The 18852-nt window shown below is 41.3% G+C and overlaps 1 protein-coding gene across 1 annotated transcript in view; it reads left to right on the forward strand.

Moving 5' to 3' along the window:
* Window positions 1–14339, forward strand: part of si:ch211-246m6.5 (von Willebrand factor D and EGF domain-containing protein) — a 57851-nt gene extending 43512 nt beyond the window's left edge. The window contains exons 22-34 of the mRNA XM_030772191.1: window positions 2325–2567; window positions 2992–3156; window positions 5333–5960; window positions 6075–6343; window positions 7924–8019; window positions 8185–8280; window positions 8714–8809; window positions 9564–9659; window positions 10008–10103; window positions 10637–10732; window positions 11589–11684; window positions 12130–12225; window positions 14188–14339. Of these exons, the coding sequence (XP_030628051.1) occupies window positions 2325–2567; window positions 2992–3156; window positions 5333–5960; window positions 6075–6343; window positions 7924–8019; window positions 8185–8280; window positions 8714–8809; window positions 9564–9659; window positions 10008–10103; window positions 10637–10732; window positions 11589–11684; window positions 12130–12225; window positions 14188–14339 (2225 nt within the window). The remainder of the gene's footprint in view (window positions 1–2324; window positions 2568–2991; window positions 3157–5332; window positions 5961–6074; window positions 6344–7923; window positions 8020–8184; window positions 8281–8713; window positions 8810–9563; window positions 9660–10007; window positions 10104–10636; window positions 10733–11588; window positions 11685–12129; window positions 12226–14187) is intronic.
* Window positions 14340–18852: the final 4513 nt, after the last annotated feature.

Here is an 18852-nt window from a genome sequence, read left to right on the forward strand (position 1 = left end):
TTACACCCTGCTGGAAACAGTGCATTATTGAATATTATTTTCTTTAATTACCTCTCCATGTTTGTGTTAATTCCTCATATATTTCTCTACATTTTCTCCTGGGCTTTGTGTGATATTTGAAGGGGAATGACTTTGCTTTACAGCTGCAGTGAGTGCAGTCCTGGCCTTGTCATTGTTTCAGTGGCTGTAACCTCAGCATGTTGTGTCTGAAATTACAAGCACTAATGAGACATGTCAGTCCCCATTTCCCAACATCAACCTCAGCAGGATAGGGTTAGACAGAGGACGGTGCTCTCTCTCTCTTTCACCTTCTTCCCTCTCTCTCTCTCTCCCTCTCTTTGACTTGCATTGCATATGCTAAGGTCATCCTGGTGTTTGTACACCATGGACCAGAATTAACATAGTAAGACATAATATAACAAAATATGAACGATAAATCGGGAATCCACCTGGTTCCAATCTTTGTCATCGGACATCGCCAGAGAGACAAGTGGAAAGCGCTCTCAAAGGAAATGCGTGAATTTGTTAAATCCAGTGCCTACCTCCTGTAGACACACGACTGATTACCTGAGCAGTCTGTCGGGTAAGGAAACAGCCGGTCGTTTGAAAAGGCATTTCATTCTCTTTAGACTTGCTTTATGGATAGAGTAATACAAAAAGTCTTGCCAACCTCACACAGGCTAAATGTCAGAGACCACACAACACTTTGAATGAGCAGAGATGTAGCAAAGGAGCAGGACGATAGATCATTAAAACATAGTGTCTTTTTTCATAAAACACTGAATAGAGAAGGTGCCATCAGATTTTCCTGTGGTTTTTTAATAGTTTCCAAGAGTGACCTTTAAAAGGAAGGCAGTAGTTACAGCTTATCTATCAATGGTTTATTAATCAGCTCATATTTCTGTGACTAGTATTGTAGTTTAATAGTTGGGAGAGACAAAGGCAAAAATGTAGTAAAGGTACTCGTAAAGTTAATTGGACATTAGCCATAGCTACAGATTCATACGTCTCTGAAATGAAAATGCAAATGCAATTTCTGTTGCTGGTATAAAAAGAGAAGGAGGTAATTGGGAAGCAGCCGGTCCTGTAATAGCTTTTGAATTACAGCCTTGATGATGTAAGGGTGTGATTGGAGGATAAAGAAACTATCAATGGTGAGAGTGAACATTTCTGACAATTCCACGCTCTCTTCTTGAAGGTTAAGTGCATTCTTGACATTGGCAGGTATTCACAGACTTTCCCTTCAGTAAATACAAATCGAAATTGAAATTAGCAAGGGCCGTCCGCGGTCAGTTTCGCCCTCCCGTTTCCATTCGGGATCATTCGGACAAGGCAGCACATTATATCCGCTCTAATCGAAGCCTATTTCGTCTTCTCTTCACTTGTCCTCTTCCTCAGCTAATTGCGAGCGATGGAGTCGGAGTGGTGTTGGGTGGGGGAAAAAAAAAAAAACAGTCCCTGTCACTTTTACAATTCTACAGCTTCACCCTCTGCACAGGAACACAAGGCTGGCGCCCAAGGTCCAATCAGATTTCCTGTGAAGAGGATGTCACTCTGCGTGCCTGTTCATTGGTGTTGGCAGGCAGGCTAATACAGTCTGGTCAGCTTGCAGATTGCCTGTCATCACACTTAGAGGAGGTGATGGAATGGAAAAGCACAGGACACAATATGTCATTCCGCCGCAGCCTGTAAATCCACAGCCATTGTCTGAGGGATTTGTGCTGACCTTGTTGAAATGGGACACAAATCGTCAGCAATAAACCCTTTATATGTCTAATCATAAGCCCAATAAATCTCTTTTTAATAAAAGACAGCTGCCTCCTATTCACACCTTTTTTTTTCTTTTCTCTCCGCCCATCGATGCATTTTTCCCCCTGGCTCTTCTTTAAACACAGCAGATTTTGCTTTTTGTAAACACATTCACATATTAATAGTAATAAATAAACATCCAAATAAGACATATGTTTTCATGCAATTATTAATCAAGACACAGGAATCACACCCTGGAATATCATGTTCAGTTTACCAGACACAATATACAGATACGTAGATAGATAGAGAGAGGGGCAGAGAGATAGATAGATAGATAGATAGATAGATAGATAGATAGATAGATAGATAGATAGATAGATAGATAGATAGATAGATAGATAGATAGATAGATGAGCGGACATTTCATTGATTTCTGACGGGAAATTCATTGAATTATCTGTTAGCTGATCTGGTTTTCCGAGGGACCCTAAAGAAGATGAGAACGATTCACAACAACCTCAGTCACCTTCTCCTGCCATCAGCCCATTTTAGCGTTTAATGGACACCTCCAGAGCGCCTGACTAATCGGACAATTTTGCTAATTCCTCATTCATCTGTCGAGAGCAGCGAGAGAGCAGAGCAGCAGCGGCAGGAACAGAGGGCACAGGTTGCTGAGCCAGCGGGATTGTGGGTAGAGGTTGGAGTAAAGGTGAAGGGACAGGACACAGGAGGGGAGCAGCTTTGCCTCTCGTTGTCTGCGGGAGGTCTGACTTTCCTCTCGTACCAGTCATCATCATCCTCATGCTCTCAGCCCAGTGAGACAGAAGGAAAACACTAAGGTGCTGACACCAGTGAAAACCCAGAGTTCTCCATTGATGTCTGATGGTGTGAGCGACACGGGGTACTGAGAAGAGTGATGTGAAACTTTTTTCTTTTTCTGGTTTTTTTTTTTTTTTTTTTTTTTTGGTAAATTGTAAATTTCTAGAATGCAGCAGGAAATGCCTCTGGGGTAATTTGAGGTCATTTCAAAGCATATTTACCACAGTGTGACACAGATCAATTTTTTTCCTATTTTCTGTTTTGAATTCTGTGTGATCATATTACATACAACTGAAATGGCATTCTTCAGAAAGCCAATGAAAGAACTTTGACACAGGGACAAACCTAATTACAGCCATTCTTACAGACAGACCTACATAAAGCCAACTGTCCTTTACCGTTTGTGTCTCCCTGGGACAGGATTGAGCAATGCACTGAACGCCACGACAAGGTGTGCTAACAGGCCATGTTTCCCAGGAGTCCAATGCATCGACCTGAGACCCCCGTATGTGGGCTTTGTCTGTGGACGCTGCCCTCCAGGCTACCGCGGCAACGGACGTATATGCACAAAACATTCACGCACAGGTAAAATGAATTTGGTTCTGACTTACTGTGTCTTTAACCATTCCTGTACTAGACTATGTTAACACTGGTATATAGGTCCTCTATATGTACGTGTGTATGTATGTGTGTATGTATGTGTGTATGTATGTGTGTATGTATGTATTTATGCCATTTTCAAAGCTGAATTCAGTTTAATTCAATTTTGCGATTCATTTTAATTGAAAGCACTTTAGCATTTTTTTAATCAGTCAGTCAGTCAGTCAGTCAGTCAAACAATTCAAAACTGGGTCAGTTTTTTTGGTTTGATGCTCTTATTAATGTGAACAAAAGCATAGTATACTGAATTGTAAAAGCATCAAAGAATGAATTCACACCAAAAGTTCAAACATTTCTCTTCAGCTTTCCATCTACAACAACAACCAAAAAATCTGACTGTCTAAAAGAAAAGACCTGTAACATTACCATAGAGTATTCCCATAACAACAACAACAAAAAAAAAACACGTTTTCATATACATTGCATCATCTGAGAGAAATTATGTGCTTCCAAATTTATCCCAGCTGTGTTTTTTTTTTTTCTCCCTGTTTCTCAGGTAAGAGAGACCAGAGAGAGCCTGACTAATTAGAGAAAGAAAAGGAACACAAACAGAGACAAGAGACATCTCTGATGCAGAGGATAAGGGAAAAGCCTTCTAACATCTAATGTTCATTCATGCACTTACTGCACAAGGTCGTTTATTGACCCCGTATGTGCTAATGATCCACCTGCTATGGCTTTTAGGCCTATTAAAAATAAAGCAACAAAAGAAAGAGAGAACACGTATAATGAATGCAGATGACCCCTAGAAAAGCTCTGTGTGTTCTTTTTCTAACCCTAAGGTTTTATTAATGTTGCATTTTCATAATCTGTCATCATCTTATTATTTCTCTGGCTTCAGCAGAAAGACAAATGTTTCATGTTTGGTTTGGTTTAGTTGGCTACAGTGTAAAACCGTCAGAGATGGGCTTGTGCCGTTGTGGACTCTCTGGGGGTTTACCATACCCATATTCTCCAAGACTCCCAGATGATAAATTGACATTAGCAGGAAGCACTCTTTATATTTCATTATCGCTAAGTCTATATTTTATTCTGAGCTGGACCAGTTGCCCCTTTTGGAGGACAATGATGTCATTACTCTTAGAGAAACTGATGTCCTGGGCATTGTTTGTGCATATTTTGCAGTTTAAAAGTTCCCTTTTCGCTGTATTTTCTTTTAACATCCCTGTAGAAGAACAAAAGAAAGCATAATCATCTTTTGTTTCAGAGTGACTGTTTCATTTAATCTTCTCATAAACGCCTTTATAAGAATGGAAGGACATGGAGTCAAAAGTATGTGAGCAGAAAAAGATTCTAGTCTTGTGTAATGACTAACAGTACTTTTTTTCCCCCTCCTGTCAACTTGTTCCCAGCAGAAACGCTGCACTCTCCTAAATGATTTCTTAATAGAGCATTAATCAGAGGGGAGTTAAAACAGCTTTGCTTTGGCGGGAACTCTATGGAGAAAAAGTCTTTGCTTTTTTTTCCCCTTCATTGTTCTTCATTGTCTTCATTGTTCTGCAGTGCTAGAGCAAGTCTTGATTTATTCTCTTTGTGCCCTCTGCAGTCATGGGGCATAAGTGCTTTTCACATACATTCTCCTTCAGCAAGTCTTTCCAACTCTCTCTCTCTCTCTCTCTGTCTCTCTCCCTCTCTCTCATAAAGAGCAAACTAAATCAGAACTCACACAGTTGTTAGAGCTCTGATTCTGTTGAGTCCTTCGTTTCTCTGTTTTTTGTCATTGTAGTTTGTTTTGGTTTTTCTTGGATTTTCTTTTACACAGTCTAAACCTAAATCAAAGTTGCTGAATTTTCGACAAGTTAACAGCAAAAACCTCCCCCTGTCTCTTCCCCTGTCTACAACATTACAGCATCTCTGTTTGTGGTAACAGTAAGGACTAATTCATCAAAAGCTTCAACTGAAAAGCTTATATTGACAGAATTACATTAATAACCTCGCATAAGTTTCATAGACTCGAGATTGTTTGCAAGCGAAGAAGTGCTGAATCATCATTTTTGTTTCCTTGTCGAAGTTTCATGCTTTATAAGAGTTTTTTCTGAGTTTTGAGTTGTAGCTCATTTGTCATGCTGTTTGTTTGTCCTCCTCTCTCCTCTCTTTGTAGCTCTTCATCCATTGTTGGTTCAGCAGACTCAGGCCAAGAGCTTCCGACTGCAGGCGGACAATACCAAACCGTCACACCTCCACCTTCCGGCCCTACCCTTCAGACACACACACAGACATCTGTCTCCGCCCAGTCTGAGGGTTCCCCATAGCACCGCCCGTGCGCCTGTTACCCCTCCCAAGACTCCCTCTACGCGGCAGGGTGCATCACTGCAGCTAAGACAGACTCCAACATCACCCGTCAGCAAGAACAATCTAGCAGCCCATATACACTTAAACACAATGCCCAGAAGCTCACACACATACCGTGACACACCTCCCCAAGCCTCACACACGCACCCCAATACACTTCCCAAACCTAATGACAACCTAAGACAAGGTTACACCTCTTTTAAGATTCTGACTGGAGGTTTCTCAGAGGTCGCACCTGGAGTGACCTCTAGGGTCACTTATCCTCAACCCTCAAAACACACAGAGCCGTCGCCACAGCAACGCAGCATCATGCTGTCCACCCAGACAAGGCCGTGGACCCCCCCGGAGAAGAAGCGCCCCCTCACGGCAGCTCTCACAGCTCTCTCCTTCTCTCTGTCCGAGTTGGACTTCTCAGCAGACGGAGACCTAGGGTCAGAGTTGCCCGAAGCTTCCGAACCTGATCTGCACCCCGGGAAAAGACTCACCACGCCAGACAGACTCACCATGGTGGACAGACTCACCATGGTGGACAGACTCACCACGGTGGACAGACTCACCACACCAGACAGAGTCACCATGCCGGACAGACTCACCACATCTGACAGACGGACCTACACGCCACCCTTCCTCATCATCCCTTCTTCCCACGTGCGGCCGCCCAGTGGTACGGGACATGTGGAGGTTGTGGAGGAGAGAGGTCTGACATGTGCGGATATGCCCTGTTTCCCTGGAGTGCAGTGCCATGAGTCCCGTGAGGAGGGAGGGTACCGCTGTGGGAGGTGCCCCGTTGGGTACATTGGGGATGGGAGAGCATGCCGAGGTAAAGAGCTACACTCACTCTCCCTCTCTCTGTGAGGCAAAAACAGGCATTCTTACACTGCACAACAACTTATCTCAGTCACGGTCTGCATGACAGTCATCACCGTGTGTGTGTGTGTGTGTGTGTGTGTATCATTACATATATTCACATTTATTATATATATTAATGATTACACCTACTGGTGGTTGACAGGTTGTAGCTGCCCTTTAACAGTGAGCAGGCAAATGATCTAAGCTAGACAACAAAACATACTTTAGAAAGCAAAAGCATATTTGGTTTGCCAACCACCTACTGTAATTAAATAGATAGTTAACTTAACCACTATCATTCTCCAAATTTTATGTATTTAAAACATATGAGACAAGGAGCACAATGTCAGTAAAACACTGGATATGGATATGGTATGCTACAAATAACTCTCCAGCACAAAGAGAAAACATAATGCACACATCCACCTAGTTCACCTGGTAATAAAAATCACTATTATCACTCGCTGAATTAGCTTAATAACACATACTTGTATATATTCACAGACCCATTAATAATAACATCATAGTGAATGAGAGTGATATTATTCACTTCAGTAGGTCTTATTACATTAACGATCTGCATAACTCAGTGTACAGCCACAGAAATGGTACCTCAGCGGGATTTTAGAAAAACATATCATTTAGTCTAGTTGTACTGATGTGCCAGACAGCAGCTGGGGAGCTAAAGAACGATCCATAAATTAAACACAAATTCATTCTTTTATTTTTTTCCCCTCCCTGTGCTGATTTTGTGCAGTTTGGGTTCAGATCACTAACAAATTCTTATGTTACACCTTATGCACAAACAGCATCCAGTAGTAATCCTCTTACTTAAGATTTTCACTACAATAATCAGTATACCCCATGAAAATATTTCCCAGGCCAACACACTCATTTATACTGCACGGTTACAAGCGACTCCTCTACTGCACTGGTTTATAAAAGGTGAAGTTTGTTTGACCTTCTAGGTCAGTGGTCCACAACTCCAGTCCTGACTTTAGGGTAGAGCACTGCATATGGCTGAGCTCATGACTGACACACCTGATTCCACGGATCAATTAATCATCAAGCCCTTGTTTCAATTAATTGTGATAATGAAGAGTTAAAACAAAGGTGTGCAGGACAGGGGGTCCTCAGGACTGGAGTTGAGAACCACTGTTCTGGGTTATGGCTAATATCCATAAGTGTTAGCTGATCTGACAGACACAGAGAAGGGTTGGGGATACATTTGCATAAATTGGCAGTTTATTACACTCATTACAAAGCATTACCCAGCGTATGGTAAATAAAGAAGAAGTTAAGGAGTTTGGGGATACAGTGTGTAACGGATGTATGTTCTGGATCCTTCTGGCTCCTACACCAGACATACGTGAATTTAATAATCTTAAATGAGGATATCAGCGCAGAAGAACTTGTAAACTGCTTGACGGGTTGAACCCTAGCCCTGGTGTGCGAGATGTGAGCATGGTGTGTGATCTATGTAGTCTCTTGGGGCAGGATGTTTGTATGATCTCTGTTAATTGCTGTGTTTTTGTTGATGGTGCGGCCCAGCTGTGTGCAGACGTGCGTGTGGCAGAAACATGGAATGCGCTGCCCCCAACACATGCCGCTGCAAAAAGGGATATATGGGCCCCAACTGTCAAACGGGTAACACACACACATACACACACATACATGCAGAATCACTCACGCACACCCACACACTCACACACTCACACACACACACACACACACTCGTTCTGTGAATAAGCACTCGTTTCATTAGAATGGAGAGCCAGGCTAGCTTGTAATGTTATATGTGTCCATCCACAGCTATCTGCAGCCCAGCTTGTCTGAACGGAGGAGAGTGTATTGCCCCCGATGTGTGTGAGTGTAAGACAGGCTATCACGGAGAGATCTGTGAGAGCGGTAAGAATGGTCATCATTATAATCATATCCTTTATCAACAGTGGACCGAGCCCCTGCAGTGTTCAAACATACAAAGCCAAACTGTCAGTAGACAGGGAGGGGTCAAAAACAGGCCACGACACTTCACCAGAGTTATGAAGCAGAAAAAAAAACATTCATCCCAGTACTCTAAACAACACTAATATTAATTTATTCTGACATCCAACATTTTGGACGAGGCTTATAATGCGTTTTATAATGCATGTGTCCGTCACTGCAAAAACTGTGCAAACTGATGCAAATTTATTCACAATTTCCCGACAAGCTTACGTATATGACACTGTAACTGTCTACCATAAAGGATGTTATGGTTTTCACTCATAACTCTACATAATTTGTGTGTGTGTGTGTGTCTGTGTGTCTGTGTCTGTCTGTGTGTTTCCATGTCCTCCAGCTCTGTGCAGTGTGCCCTGCCAGCATGGAGGAACTTGTGTGGGACGAGACACCTGCTCCTGTCCTTATGGTTATGTGGGGCCCACCTGTGACACCAGTAAGACCAAATTACCTTGTCCATACAGGACAGAATACGATAGCCACTGGGCCTCATCTCAGCACAGCACGTCTACTGCCCTGGCTGAAGAAATAAAGAGACTGTCATGTTCTTATGAAAAAGAATGAATGTTAAGATTGCCACTCTGTCTTTTCATTTCATACAGGTTCTCTGTGTTAGACTAAACAATAAAGAAGCCATATAAACATTGAACAATATCACATTAGAGACTGGAATATATATATATGACAGACTATCACATAGAGAGAATATCACATTAGAGACTGGGTTATATATGACAGACTATCACATAGAGAGAATATCACATTAGAGACTGGGTTATATATGACAGACTATCACACAGTGAGAATATCACATCAGAGACTGGGTTTTATATGACAGACTATCACATAGAGAGAATATCACATTAGAGACTGGGTTATATATGACAGACTATCACATAGAGAGAATATCACATCAGAGACTGGGTTGTATATGATAGACTATCACATTAGAGAGAATATCACATTAGAGACTGGATTTTTTGTCATACAGTAGCTTAAAGCAGGAGAAATTAAAAAAAAAATTTCTTTAATTGAATTGGTCATGTAAAAGCAGGAATTCCCAGGGTGTTAATATTTGCATTGGAGGTGTGTGTGTGTGTGTGTGTGTGTGTGTGTGTGTGTGTGTGGGGTCAGCAGAACGACGTGTAAATTGAGTGTTTCCTTGTGCATCTCCTGGTTTTATTCCCCAGTGGTTTGTAACCGTCACTGTCACAATGGAGGAAAGTGTGTGTCTCCTGATGAGTGTTCCTGTCTGCCAGGGTGGACTGGACCCTCCTGTGAGACGGGTAGGTGTTTGCGTGTTTGCACGTTTGTCTGTGTGTGAGTGTGTGTGTGTGTGTGTGTGTGTGTGTGTGTGTGTGTGTGTGTGAGTGTGTTTGTGCATGTGTGAGAATGATCCACTCCCATAGGGACCAATCTCCACTCCTGAATCCATCACAAAGGTGTGTTTGGTGGGAGGCACACACTTACACTTCCTCTCACTGGATGTGTGTATTTTCCTCCTCTACTATACACACTGAAAGGAAAAAATAATTAATTTGTATAATAGTTTTGTGCTCATGTCCGTGAACCTTTAAAAGCATTTATTATTTTTGTATTTAACACTCTTCTGTTCTGATTTCCTTGTTTTCCAGCCATGTGTGACCCTGTTTGTCTGAATGGAGGCACATGTATTCGGCGAGGCCTCTGTGTTTGTCCGCCAGGCTTCTATGGAGCACAATGTCAGAATGGTGAGACAGACTGGAGCTATATAACCTCCATTTTTCCCACTACCATTAATCCCCACTTTATGTATTACTCAGCGTTAGGCCGTAGGTTATGAGGTGCCTCTTGAGTTGAATACTTCCTTTATCATGATGGGTTTTTTGGGGTTTTTTTACAGAAAATTGTACACTTGTGTTTTTGAGTGTAGATTGATAGAGCAAGCCGTACATTTGATAAGTGTGCATCTATCAGGTATCTGGCGGTTTCCCAGCCCATCCAATCAGTGTGAAATTTTTCTTAGAAACTTTCTGAAGTGGACCCTTTTTTCCTGCCATACATTTATCCCGATGGCGTACTGCTTTACCTCACGAAAGTCCATTACATCCATCAGTGACCCCGAGACTACAAAGCATATCTCAATTAACGCCAGATCTCTCTCTCTCTCTCTCTCTCTCTCTCTTTCTCTCCCTCCTTTCCCGCCTCCCCACTCCGTCTGTCTCTCCTCTCTCTCTCTCTCTCTCTCTCTCTCTCTCTCTCTCTCTCTCTCTCTCTGTCTCAGCTGTCTGCAGCCCAGCATGTAAGAATGGTGGTCGTTGCATACGTAACAATGTGTGTTCATGTCCTGAGGGTTACTCAGGCCCACGCTGTGAGAAGAGTGAGTGAAACTAAACACATTCCTTATCCTCATAATCAACCTGCTCTGTGTGTGTGTATGTGTGTGTGTGTGTGTGTGTGTGTACACGTGTATGTGTGTGTGAGTGTGCACGGGCATGTGAGTGTGCGTATGAGTGCATTCATCTGTGCATGTTTGTGTGCCTGTTAGTATGTGTGAGTGGGTGGGTGTGTGTATATATATATATACACACACACACAAAAACACACTTATGTATGTATGAAGATATATATATATGCATGTTTGTGTGTGTGTGTGTGTGTACCCGCGTGCGTGTGTATGAGTGCGTGGCTGTGCACACATGTTTGAGTCGAGTGAGCTTGCAACAGATTGAGAGTTTGAGATGTTTCACCCCTCTTGTTAATGCACAGTATATTGAGTGAGAGACCGAACCATATGGATGGGGAATTTGGAGGAAGGATGCTGCAGGGGAGAAGCAGGGCTTTGGGAACATAGAACAGACTTCAGGGTAGAGTACTGCATATGGCTGGTGTGTCTGAGGATAGAAACAAAGCTACGCCAACAAAAAACTCTCTCTAAGCTTCAGAATATACAGCACACCAAGGAGCACTGGCTAGTTTAACATCAGCATGTCCTTATATCACCTTTTTCTAAAGGGGGATCTGTTCTTTCCACTGTATGTAAACAGCTCAGTTTATTTAACCTTCTTCATTTTTTTTAAGATATACAGCATGAATGGATACAGCTGTCATTTCATATTTCAAGTGTGACTGGCATTAAGTCATTTCATGATGGCTTCCTGTTTATTTCATGTCTCTCTGAGTATGATGACAGAATGAGGGGAGGAAAAAAAACTCTGCTCATTTTATTTCCGAAGGTGTGTGTGAACCCATGTGTATGAACGGTGGGAGGTGTGTGGGACCGGACGTGTGCGACTGCGTCTCCGGCTGGAGAGGCAAGCGTTGTGACAAACGTGAGTATTGCCCTCAGACGGTACCAGAGTCACCAAAGTCGCCCCCCACCCCCACCCCCACCCCCGCCCTGTGAACAGACGTTTACCTCCTGAGAGCGTGGTGCTTGCATATGGAACTCATTCGTCAAAGTGACTGTGAGGGGTAATGGTTTTACCCTCTGGCATTGCTGACCTCAGCATCACCCTCAGATGTTTACACCTGTTGGAATGAGGCTGCACAATTAAACAGTTATGCTAACAAGCTGATTATGTAGTGAGCTGATCTGAAATCAGCATATACAACTAACCTCACAGTGAGTTTCCCCTCAGAAAACTAGCTCTCTTCAAACAATTCAAATTTCCACTCAACGTTTGGCACAGTGACACGCAGAAAAGCTCACATTTTCGGTAACCAGTGTGAAAAATATGTTGTTAATGTGCGTGTGTATTTTTTCTTGGTCCTCAGCCACTTGTCTACAGAAATGCTTGAATGGAGGAGAGTGTGTTGGTCCAAATGCCTGTCACTGTAGCTCTGGGTGGCAGGGATCGCTTTGCCAAGTCCGTAAGTAATGTCACAAAGTAATGTGGTAAATGTTAGCTACACAGGAGGATTTCTAGCTTTTTACCAAATCCCCCATGTTTATAACACAACTCTCAGCCTGCATCTCTCTCTCCCTCTTTCACGTATGCAATGAAAGTATCTAAATTGCTTCTGTACTGATTTCCTCCTTGAGATGAAAGTGTGAAGTGATAAACCTAGAGATAAAAATCCCCCACTTCCAAAGTGTATGGCAGAAGCTCAAATCTCTCCTGCAGTCATAGTATGAACATAAACACACTGTGTGTAGGTGTGTGTGTGTGTGTGTGTGTGTGTGTAGGTGTGTGTGTGTGTGTGTGTGTGTGTGTCTGTGTGTGTGTGTGTCTGTGTGTGTGTGTGTGTGTGTGTGTCTGTGTGTGTGTAGGTGTGTGTGTGTGTGTGTGTGTGTGTGTAGGTGTGTGTGTGTGTCTGTGTGTGTGTGTGTGTGTGTGTGTGTCTGTGTGTGTCTGTGTGTGTGTGTGTGTGTGTGTGTGTCTGTGTGTGTGTGTGTGTGTGTCTGTGTGTGTGTGTGTGTGTGTGTGTGTGTGTGTGTGTGTGTGTCTGTGTGTGTGTGTGTCTGTGTGTGTGTGTGTGTGTGTGTCTGTGTGTGTGTGTGTGTGTGTGTGTGTGTGTAGGTGTGTGTGTGTGTGTGTGTGTGTGTGTGTGTGTGTGTGTGTGTGTGTGTGTGTGTGTAAGAGAGGGCGAGTGAGAGGGAAAGGCAGTGGATCCTGCTCTGTTAGCTTGAGACTCTCTGCTGAGGTTAGCCTTGTATTCTAAACATTAGAAACATCAGAGTGCCATTTTTAATTACAAATGACCATTTGTAGCTCAGTGCCAGTTCTACATGTTGAATTTAAGAATTGACACATCACACATTTTTAAAACAAATTACCTTTGATTTAATTACATTTTTGTATTTAAGATGGTTCTGATTATATGGTGTGTTTATTTGTGTACTTATATGTTTGTTAGTTTTTTTTATTTTGTTTGCTTATTTTTCTCTTTTCCCCTCCGTCATGTGTGCATAGACAGTTTTTCTTCATTTTGGTCAAAATGTCATTGATTTTGTGAGACTGTCCTTGTTGAGTTGTTTGTTCTCGGTGATTTGGGTGAGTGCATTCAGTTAACTGTGACGAATGTCTTCTCATTTAGCCTATTTCACATCCTAACAGAGCCCAGTGGGAGAAATGCTTTGTACAACCACATTATGAAGGACTTCATACTATGCTATTCTGATTCAGTCCAAGAACTTCACTTTGGCTTCACTCAGTGACTCAGAGTTGAAATGATGTATCACCTGCATTAATTTCTTTATTTATATATTTACTTACTTACTCATTCATGCATTCCTCACACTATTTATTTAGGTCCATTAAACCATTAATGGCCAATAGTAAATCTTCCAGGCTCTGTCGACATAAAATCTTAATTTAGAACAAGACTTAAATAAATGCACGTAGAGGTTTTATGTAGTTTAATTTAAACACACGTGAGACCAATTTGTTGGTAAAATGAGGTAATATATGTCTGTTTCACACCACCAAGTGCATTTAGCCCTAAACATTAATGTGTTTGTGAACAATGGGACAACAGTGTTTTGGGAGCATGAGTAATTGTGAGAATATGATCATTTATAAAGACATGAATGTGGGAATATGTACAAATGTGGGGTCAGCGGTACTTTGTGGGTGCATGTATCGTTTTAGGGACATGTATCATTATGGGGACACATGTGTTTGTTAGCATATTAATGCTGAAACATGAGTACATGAACAGTTGTCAGTGTGTGAGTAATTATGCAGACACAATGGCAGGGGCATGAATCATTGTTGGGATATAAAGACAGGATATGAATAATTTCTCTGACAAGTTGACTTGTTTTGTATTAGCACGTGTATTCAACAGCTCTGTGAACTCTGAACTTTAAACCTTTGGGATGTTTTACAGCGATCTGTGAACAGAGGTGTCTGTATGGTAGCCGATGTGTGCGACCCAATGTGTGTGCCTGCCGAGCTGGATACGGGGGAGCTGTCTGTGCCAGAAAGGTAACGGCGTCCACTGTTTCACCAAGATACCAAACAGCTTATGTCCCAGCTTAAGATCCCATTCTAAGATACATTTGAATAAGACATGGAATGTGTTTGATCCGCTTCTTTCCAGGCAGCTTTATGAGCATGGCAAAATCTAAGGCTTTTGGTTTCCGTGTAACACCCTTCTACAACTGACCCTGCAATATAAAAATGCGATTTATGTCTGAGTCACAGCCACACACTGACACATCAGAACATTTAACAGCTGTGCTATAATGCTGCTAAAACATATATCTGTCCAAGAGAAAGAAACTGGCAAGCTGTTGGCAGGAAGGCTAGCTTACTTGACAGTTGTATGTGAAACACCAATACATCACTGTGACATTCATAGAACTCCACTGAAGGTCTGTGTTACGCCTGACCCATGTTAGGTTTGTGCCCGCTCTTCAAGTGCAATGACCCTGTTTTTCACTTCTTCACACAAAAACTGCTTTTAGATCCAGAGAAGCAAATCATCAGAGGCGTGTTCTGCATCGCACATTTACGTTGCAATTTCAGTTTGACTTGAATCCCTACTGGGATTCCCTAGGAAATTTGAAAACATCTGTCTGTGACTGAGAAAGATACATCATACACACCTTTTTTCGACAGGCAGGAAGACAGGATGCATTAACAGAAAGCACTCTTTTACATTTCTCTCACCCATTGGCTCCCTGTGGCTTTTAACTCATGCGCTGACACTTCATACTAGTAGAGATTTCCATTGGACAAGCTGAAGATGAATCACAAAATCTTTGAAGTGACATCTTCCTCAATATCACCTGCTTAATGAAAGACAAAGCTTGAAAGCAAGTTGAGAAAGATGAACTGGGACCTGTCTTGTCTAGTTTTCTTCAGGACTCCTTGACTGGTGTGTAGCTTTCTGGAGTGGGTGTGGAGTCTCTTACTGTTTAAACTGGTGTATTTTCGCCTGGGTTTGGCATACTGTTTGTAACTGTCTTGACTCATTGGTGGCTGTTTTTGGTCCAGGTTAGAGTACACTAATTGTTTTTTACTGGTATGTGGCTTTTTTGGTCCCATGTTTTTGAATCTCTTCACTCTTCTGACTGGTGTGTGTATCTTTTTTGGCCCCGGTTTGGAGCACTCTAACTTATGTTTGCTTGTTTTTCAGCTTCCTGTGCATCAAGGCTGAGAATGGCAGTTCTTAGGAGAGCTGTAAATCATGAAGCACTGAAGATCCTGGACCCACGCCTTACTACATGCCAATATGTAGAGTTTACATGTTCTACAGCATATCCAAAGATATTAATTTATGTATAAGGGTATATTATAATTTCTTTGATGTCATTTGGTCATTTATTTTGTTTTTTTTTTCTTTCATTGTTGTTTTGTATAATAATACATGTATATTTTAAGTGTTCTCACAGACCTCTGAATGAGTGTCTGATGTTTGGTACAGTTTGGTCAGAGGTGCGCTCATGGCCAGAGAACTTTTCATGTCTGAAGAAAGAAAAAAAAGACACATGCAGACTCTCAAACACGACCCCATACATACATACATACGCACACACACACACACACAATATAATGTAATCTATTTTTTTTTTTTTTCCCTGATAAATGTTTTGGAACAGCAGTGTCAGAAGAGGGATTCAAACCTTGGTCACTCTGTGAAACCACTGGTTGTGTGCAGAAAGAAAGCTGCTTTTAACAAAATAATGTGTGAAAATGAACCGATCCCTCTGGCTTTGATGATGATAATAGGGTGCTGTTGCTCTCTCTAAACGGAAGAATCAAAGTAGTCATGAAAAAAAAAAAAGAAATAAAGAGTTTGTAGCCTGATTCATTCGCAGGGGAAGTATAGCAAAAAAGCCTTTTATGTTTTTGGCCCAGACCTTAAAAGCTTCATAAATTGCTTCTCTGTGTGAGTGTCTTAGACCTCAGTGACATGAGTTTTGACAGGAAAGGCCAATTTTTGTGCTTTTCTGCATGCTAACGATTCAAACCAACTCCTCCACTACTGCCTACACACACACGCCCGCACGCATGTGTGTGTAGGCACTCACACACGCACACACACACACACAGAAAACAGTGAACAGTTCCCTTGAGGTTCTGCATTTTATGTTAAATTTTCAAAGCGAGTGTGTTTGAAAAGAGAAAGTTGATAAACACTCTGTTTGTGTCCTGCCTTGTGGAGCAGGCATGGTAAAAATGGCTTTTAACATCCAGCGTCAAACAAATATCCACATTTCCCAGCCACAGTACAAACAAACATTGGAGGAAATTAACTTTCTTTGATAATGTTTGTTAGTATGCGAAACACTGCATCTATTTGTGTAGGATTAGCCAATGTACACAGAAATAACGCCAGACCATCTTCAAATTAAACTCACAGAAAGTAGACTGTGTGGGTGGACTGTTGCAAAAGGGCCACTTTTTATGCTTAATTTATTGGTTGTGAAATGTTTTATACTGCTTTATTGTACATAAATTTATATGATTTTATGCATCACTATTTTTGAACAAAAGAAGACCATGTCAACTTAACTGATTATATTTTGTGGTACTGTCTGTCAGGATGAAATAAATAAGAAAAAAAGAAGTTCACAAAACCAATTAAACTGTGTTTATAGTGTAATGAACTGATTAACTTTTATGCGTGCATTTCTTTTCAAAAAGATTTTAAAAATTAAAACACCGAGAAGTATAAATTCAAAAGCCGGCAACACATAATTCAATACCATAGAGTTATCAACCTACAAATCATGTGTGGCTCTGCTTTTTATCTAAACATTTTCTTTGTCTTTAAAAGGAAAGAAAGGATTAGAATTTGACATTTTCATTTAAAATGTTCTTCTGCTTCTGCTGATCATATTTCAGTAGGTTTCTTATCACCGTATCTTAGAATAGCATCGCACAATCCTACTTTGTAATGTATACATTTTTTAGATATGACAGCAAGACTAGAAAGCCAGTTTCATTGTACGAATCCCGTACTATATTAACAGACATACATATGTTTGTCCCTGCATTCTGTTCTGCATCTCATTGACTGAGTTATTCTACAGGTGTCTGGGGAAGCCATTTGAATTAATGAAGGACCCAAATGGACATTTAAGAAACAGAACGGAATGATTTATACAAACATTCTGCTACTTAAATCAAAGCCTTCATAATGGTTTGTATTAAAGATGTTTTCACGCTAACCATATCTGGTTTGCTTTCTCTCTGCTGCTGTATCAGTAGACGCAAACCCTCTCGCTCTTTCTCTCTCTCTCTCTCTCTCTCTCTCTCTCTGTCGCACTCTCTTTCTTTCTGTCTGCAGGTTATGGCTTGCAGATATAAGACTGCTGATTTGTAGAGGCATCATTCATGCTTTTTTTTCTCTTTTCTTAGAGAACACTGAGGAACAGACCTACCTTACAGTATGTACAATAGTTTCTCTTTTTGCCTTTGTTTCCCTCTTTGAAAGAACGCAAAAATTCAGATATGTAAGGGTCTTTAAAAAGAGTGCGCGATACCTCTGCAAGCTGAAGAGTAGTGTTCTCATTTTCACCTCTCACTGTAATGCTGAGAAAACATTTCATCACCTAACGGTAAGAGGGCATAGCTCAGTCCCTGTGGCTCTCCGTATCTCACATCAGAGTCTTCTTCAAACAGAGATCATAGTTATAAAAAAAGAAAAGAAAAAAAAACTTGCTCATTACCTTGAACCAACATCTACATTTACCTAAATTAGGAGGTCGACGACAGAGCGTGAATAATACATGTATCTTTATATCTATATCTATATATCTATATCTATATACATTGTGTGGCATATGAAAGCTATTGTTCTGAACTAAACTAAGTAAGCTTCAGATGAGTTGTGCTGTAAAGATATGCAGGGAGTATGTTGATATACTTGCAAAAGAAATCGTTCAGTTGTGTAACTGTCTGTTTCATTCACTTTTCCTCAAAGAAAAAGGTGGGAAAAGTGTGTTATGAAAATGGTGGTTGTATCCATCTCTCTCTCTCTCTCTCTCTCTCTCTCTCTCTCTCTCTCTCATTTGTGCTGAGAAGAAAACAAAATCAGAGAATATAGTCCTAAGTAAACAGAAAACTATGCTAATTTGCAGTGACAGCTTTACCATCCAGCAACGTCCTCCTGTCACTCAAAACCATGACAACTTATTTATTTTACGTTGTTGGCCATGGCTGAGGTTTCTCTCACAAACCTGAGTCTAGAGGACGTGATGAAGAACGAGACTAAAATAACGTGAGATGTAATTACAGTAGCTTGTATTGGGCAAAGATCCTCTCCTACTCCTGCTCATTCTGCACCTAGCCTGTTAATTAAAGTATGTTTACATCAACCTGGACTTGCTCAGGAGAAGACAACCTTCTAAGACTTGCCATAATTGGATCTGTGGGGGATTGCCAAATATGTGCTGAAATCTCTATGTGTCTTTGCTATAGAGCTTGAGACCTGTTTGACTGTGAGTGCAGAGACATGCAGGGTTTTCTTTTTGGTTTTTTTTTAGATTAATTAATCACTCTTTAACTTTTCTTCCTGGCATAGTAAACTTCTTCTTCCTTT

Source organism: Chanos chanos, chromosome 4 (genome assembly GCF_902362185.1).
Source record: "Chanos chanos chromosome 4, fChaCha1.1, whole genome shotgun sequence".
NCBI classification, from domain to species: Eukaryota; Metazoa; Chordata; class Actinopteri; order Gonorynchiformes; family Chanidae; genus Chanos; species Chanos chanos.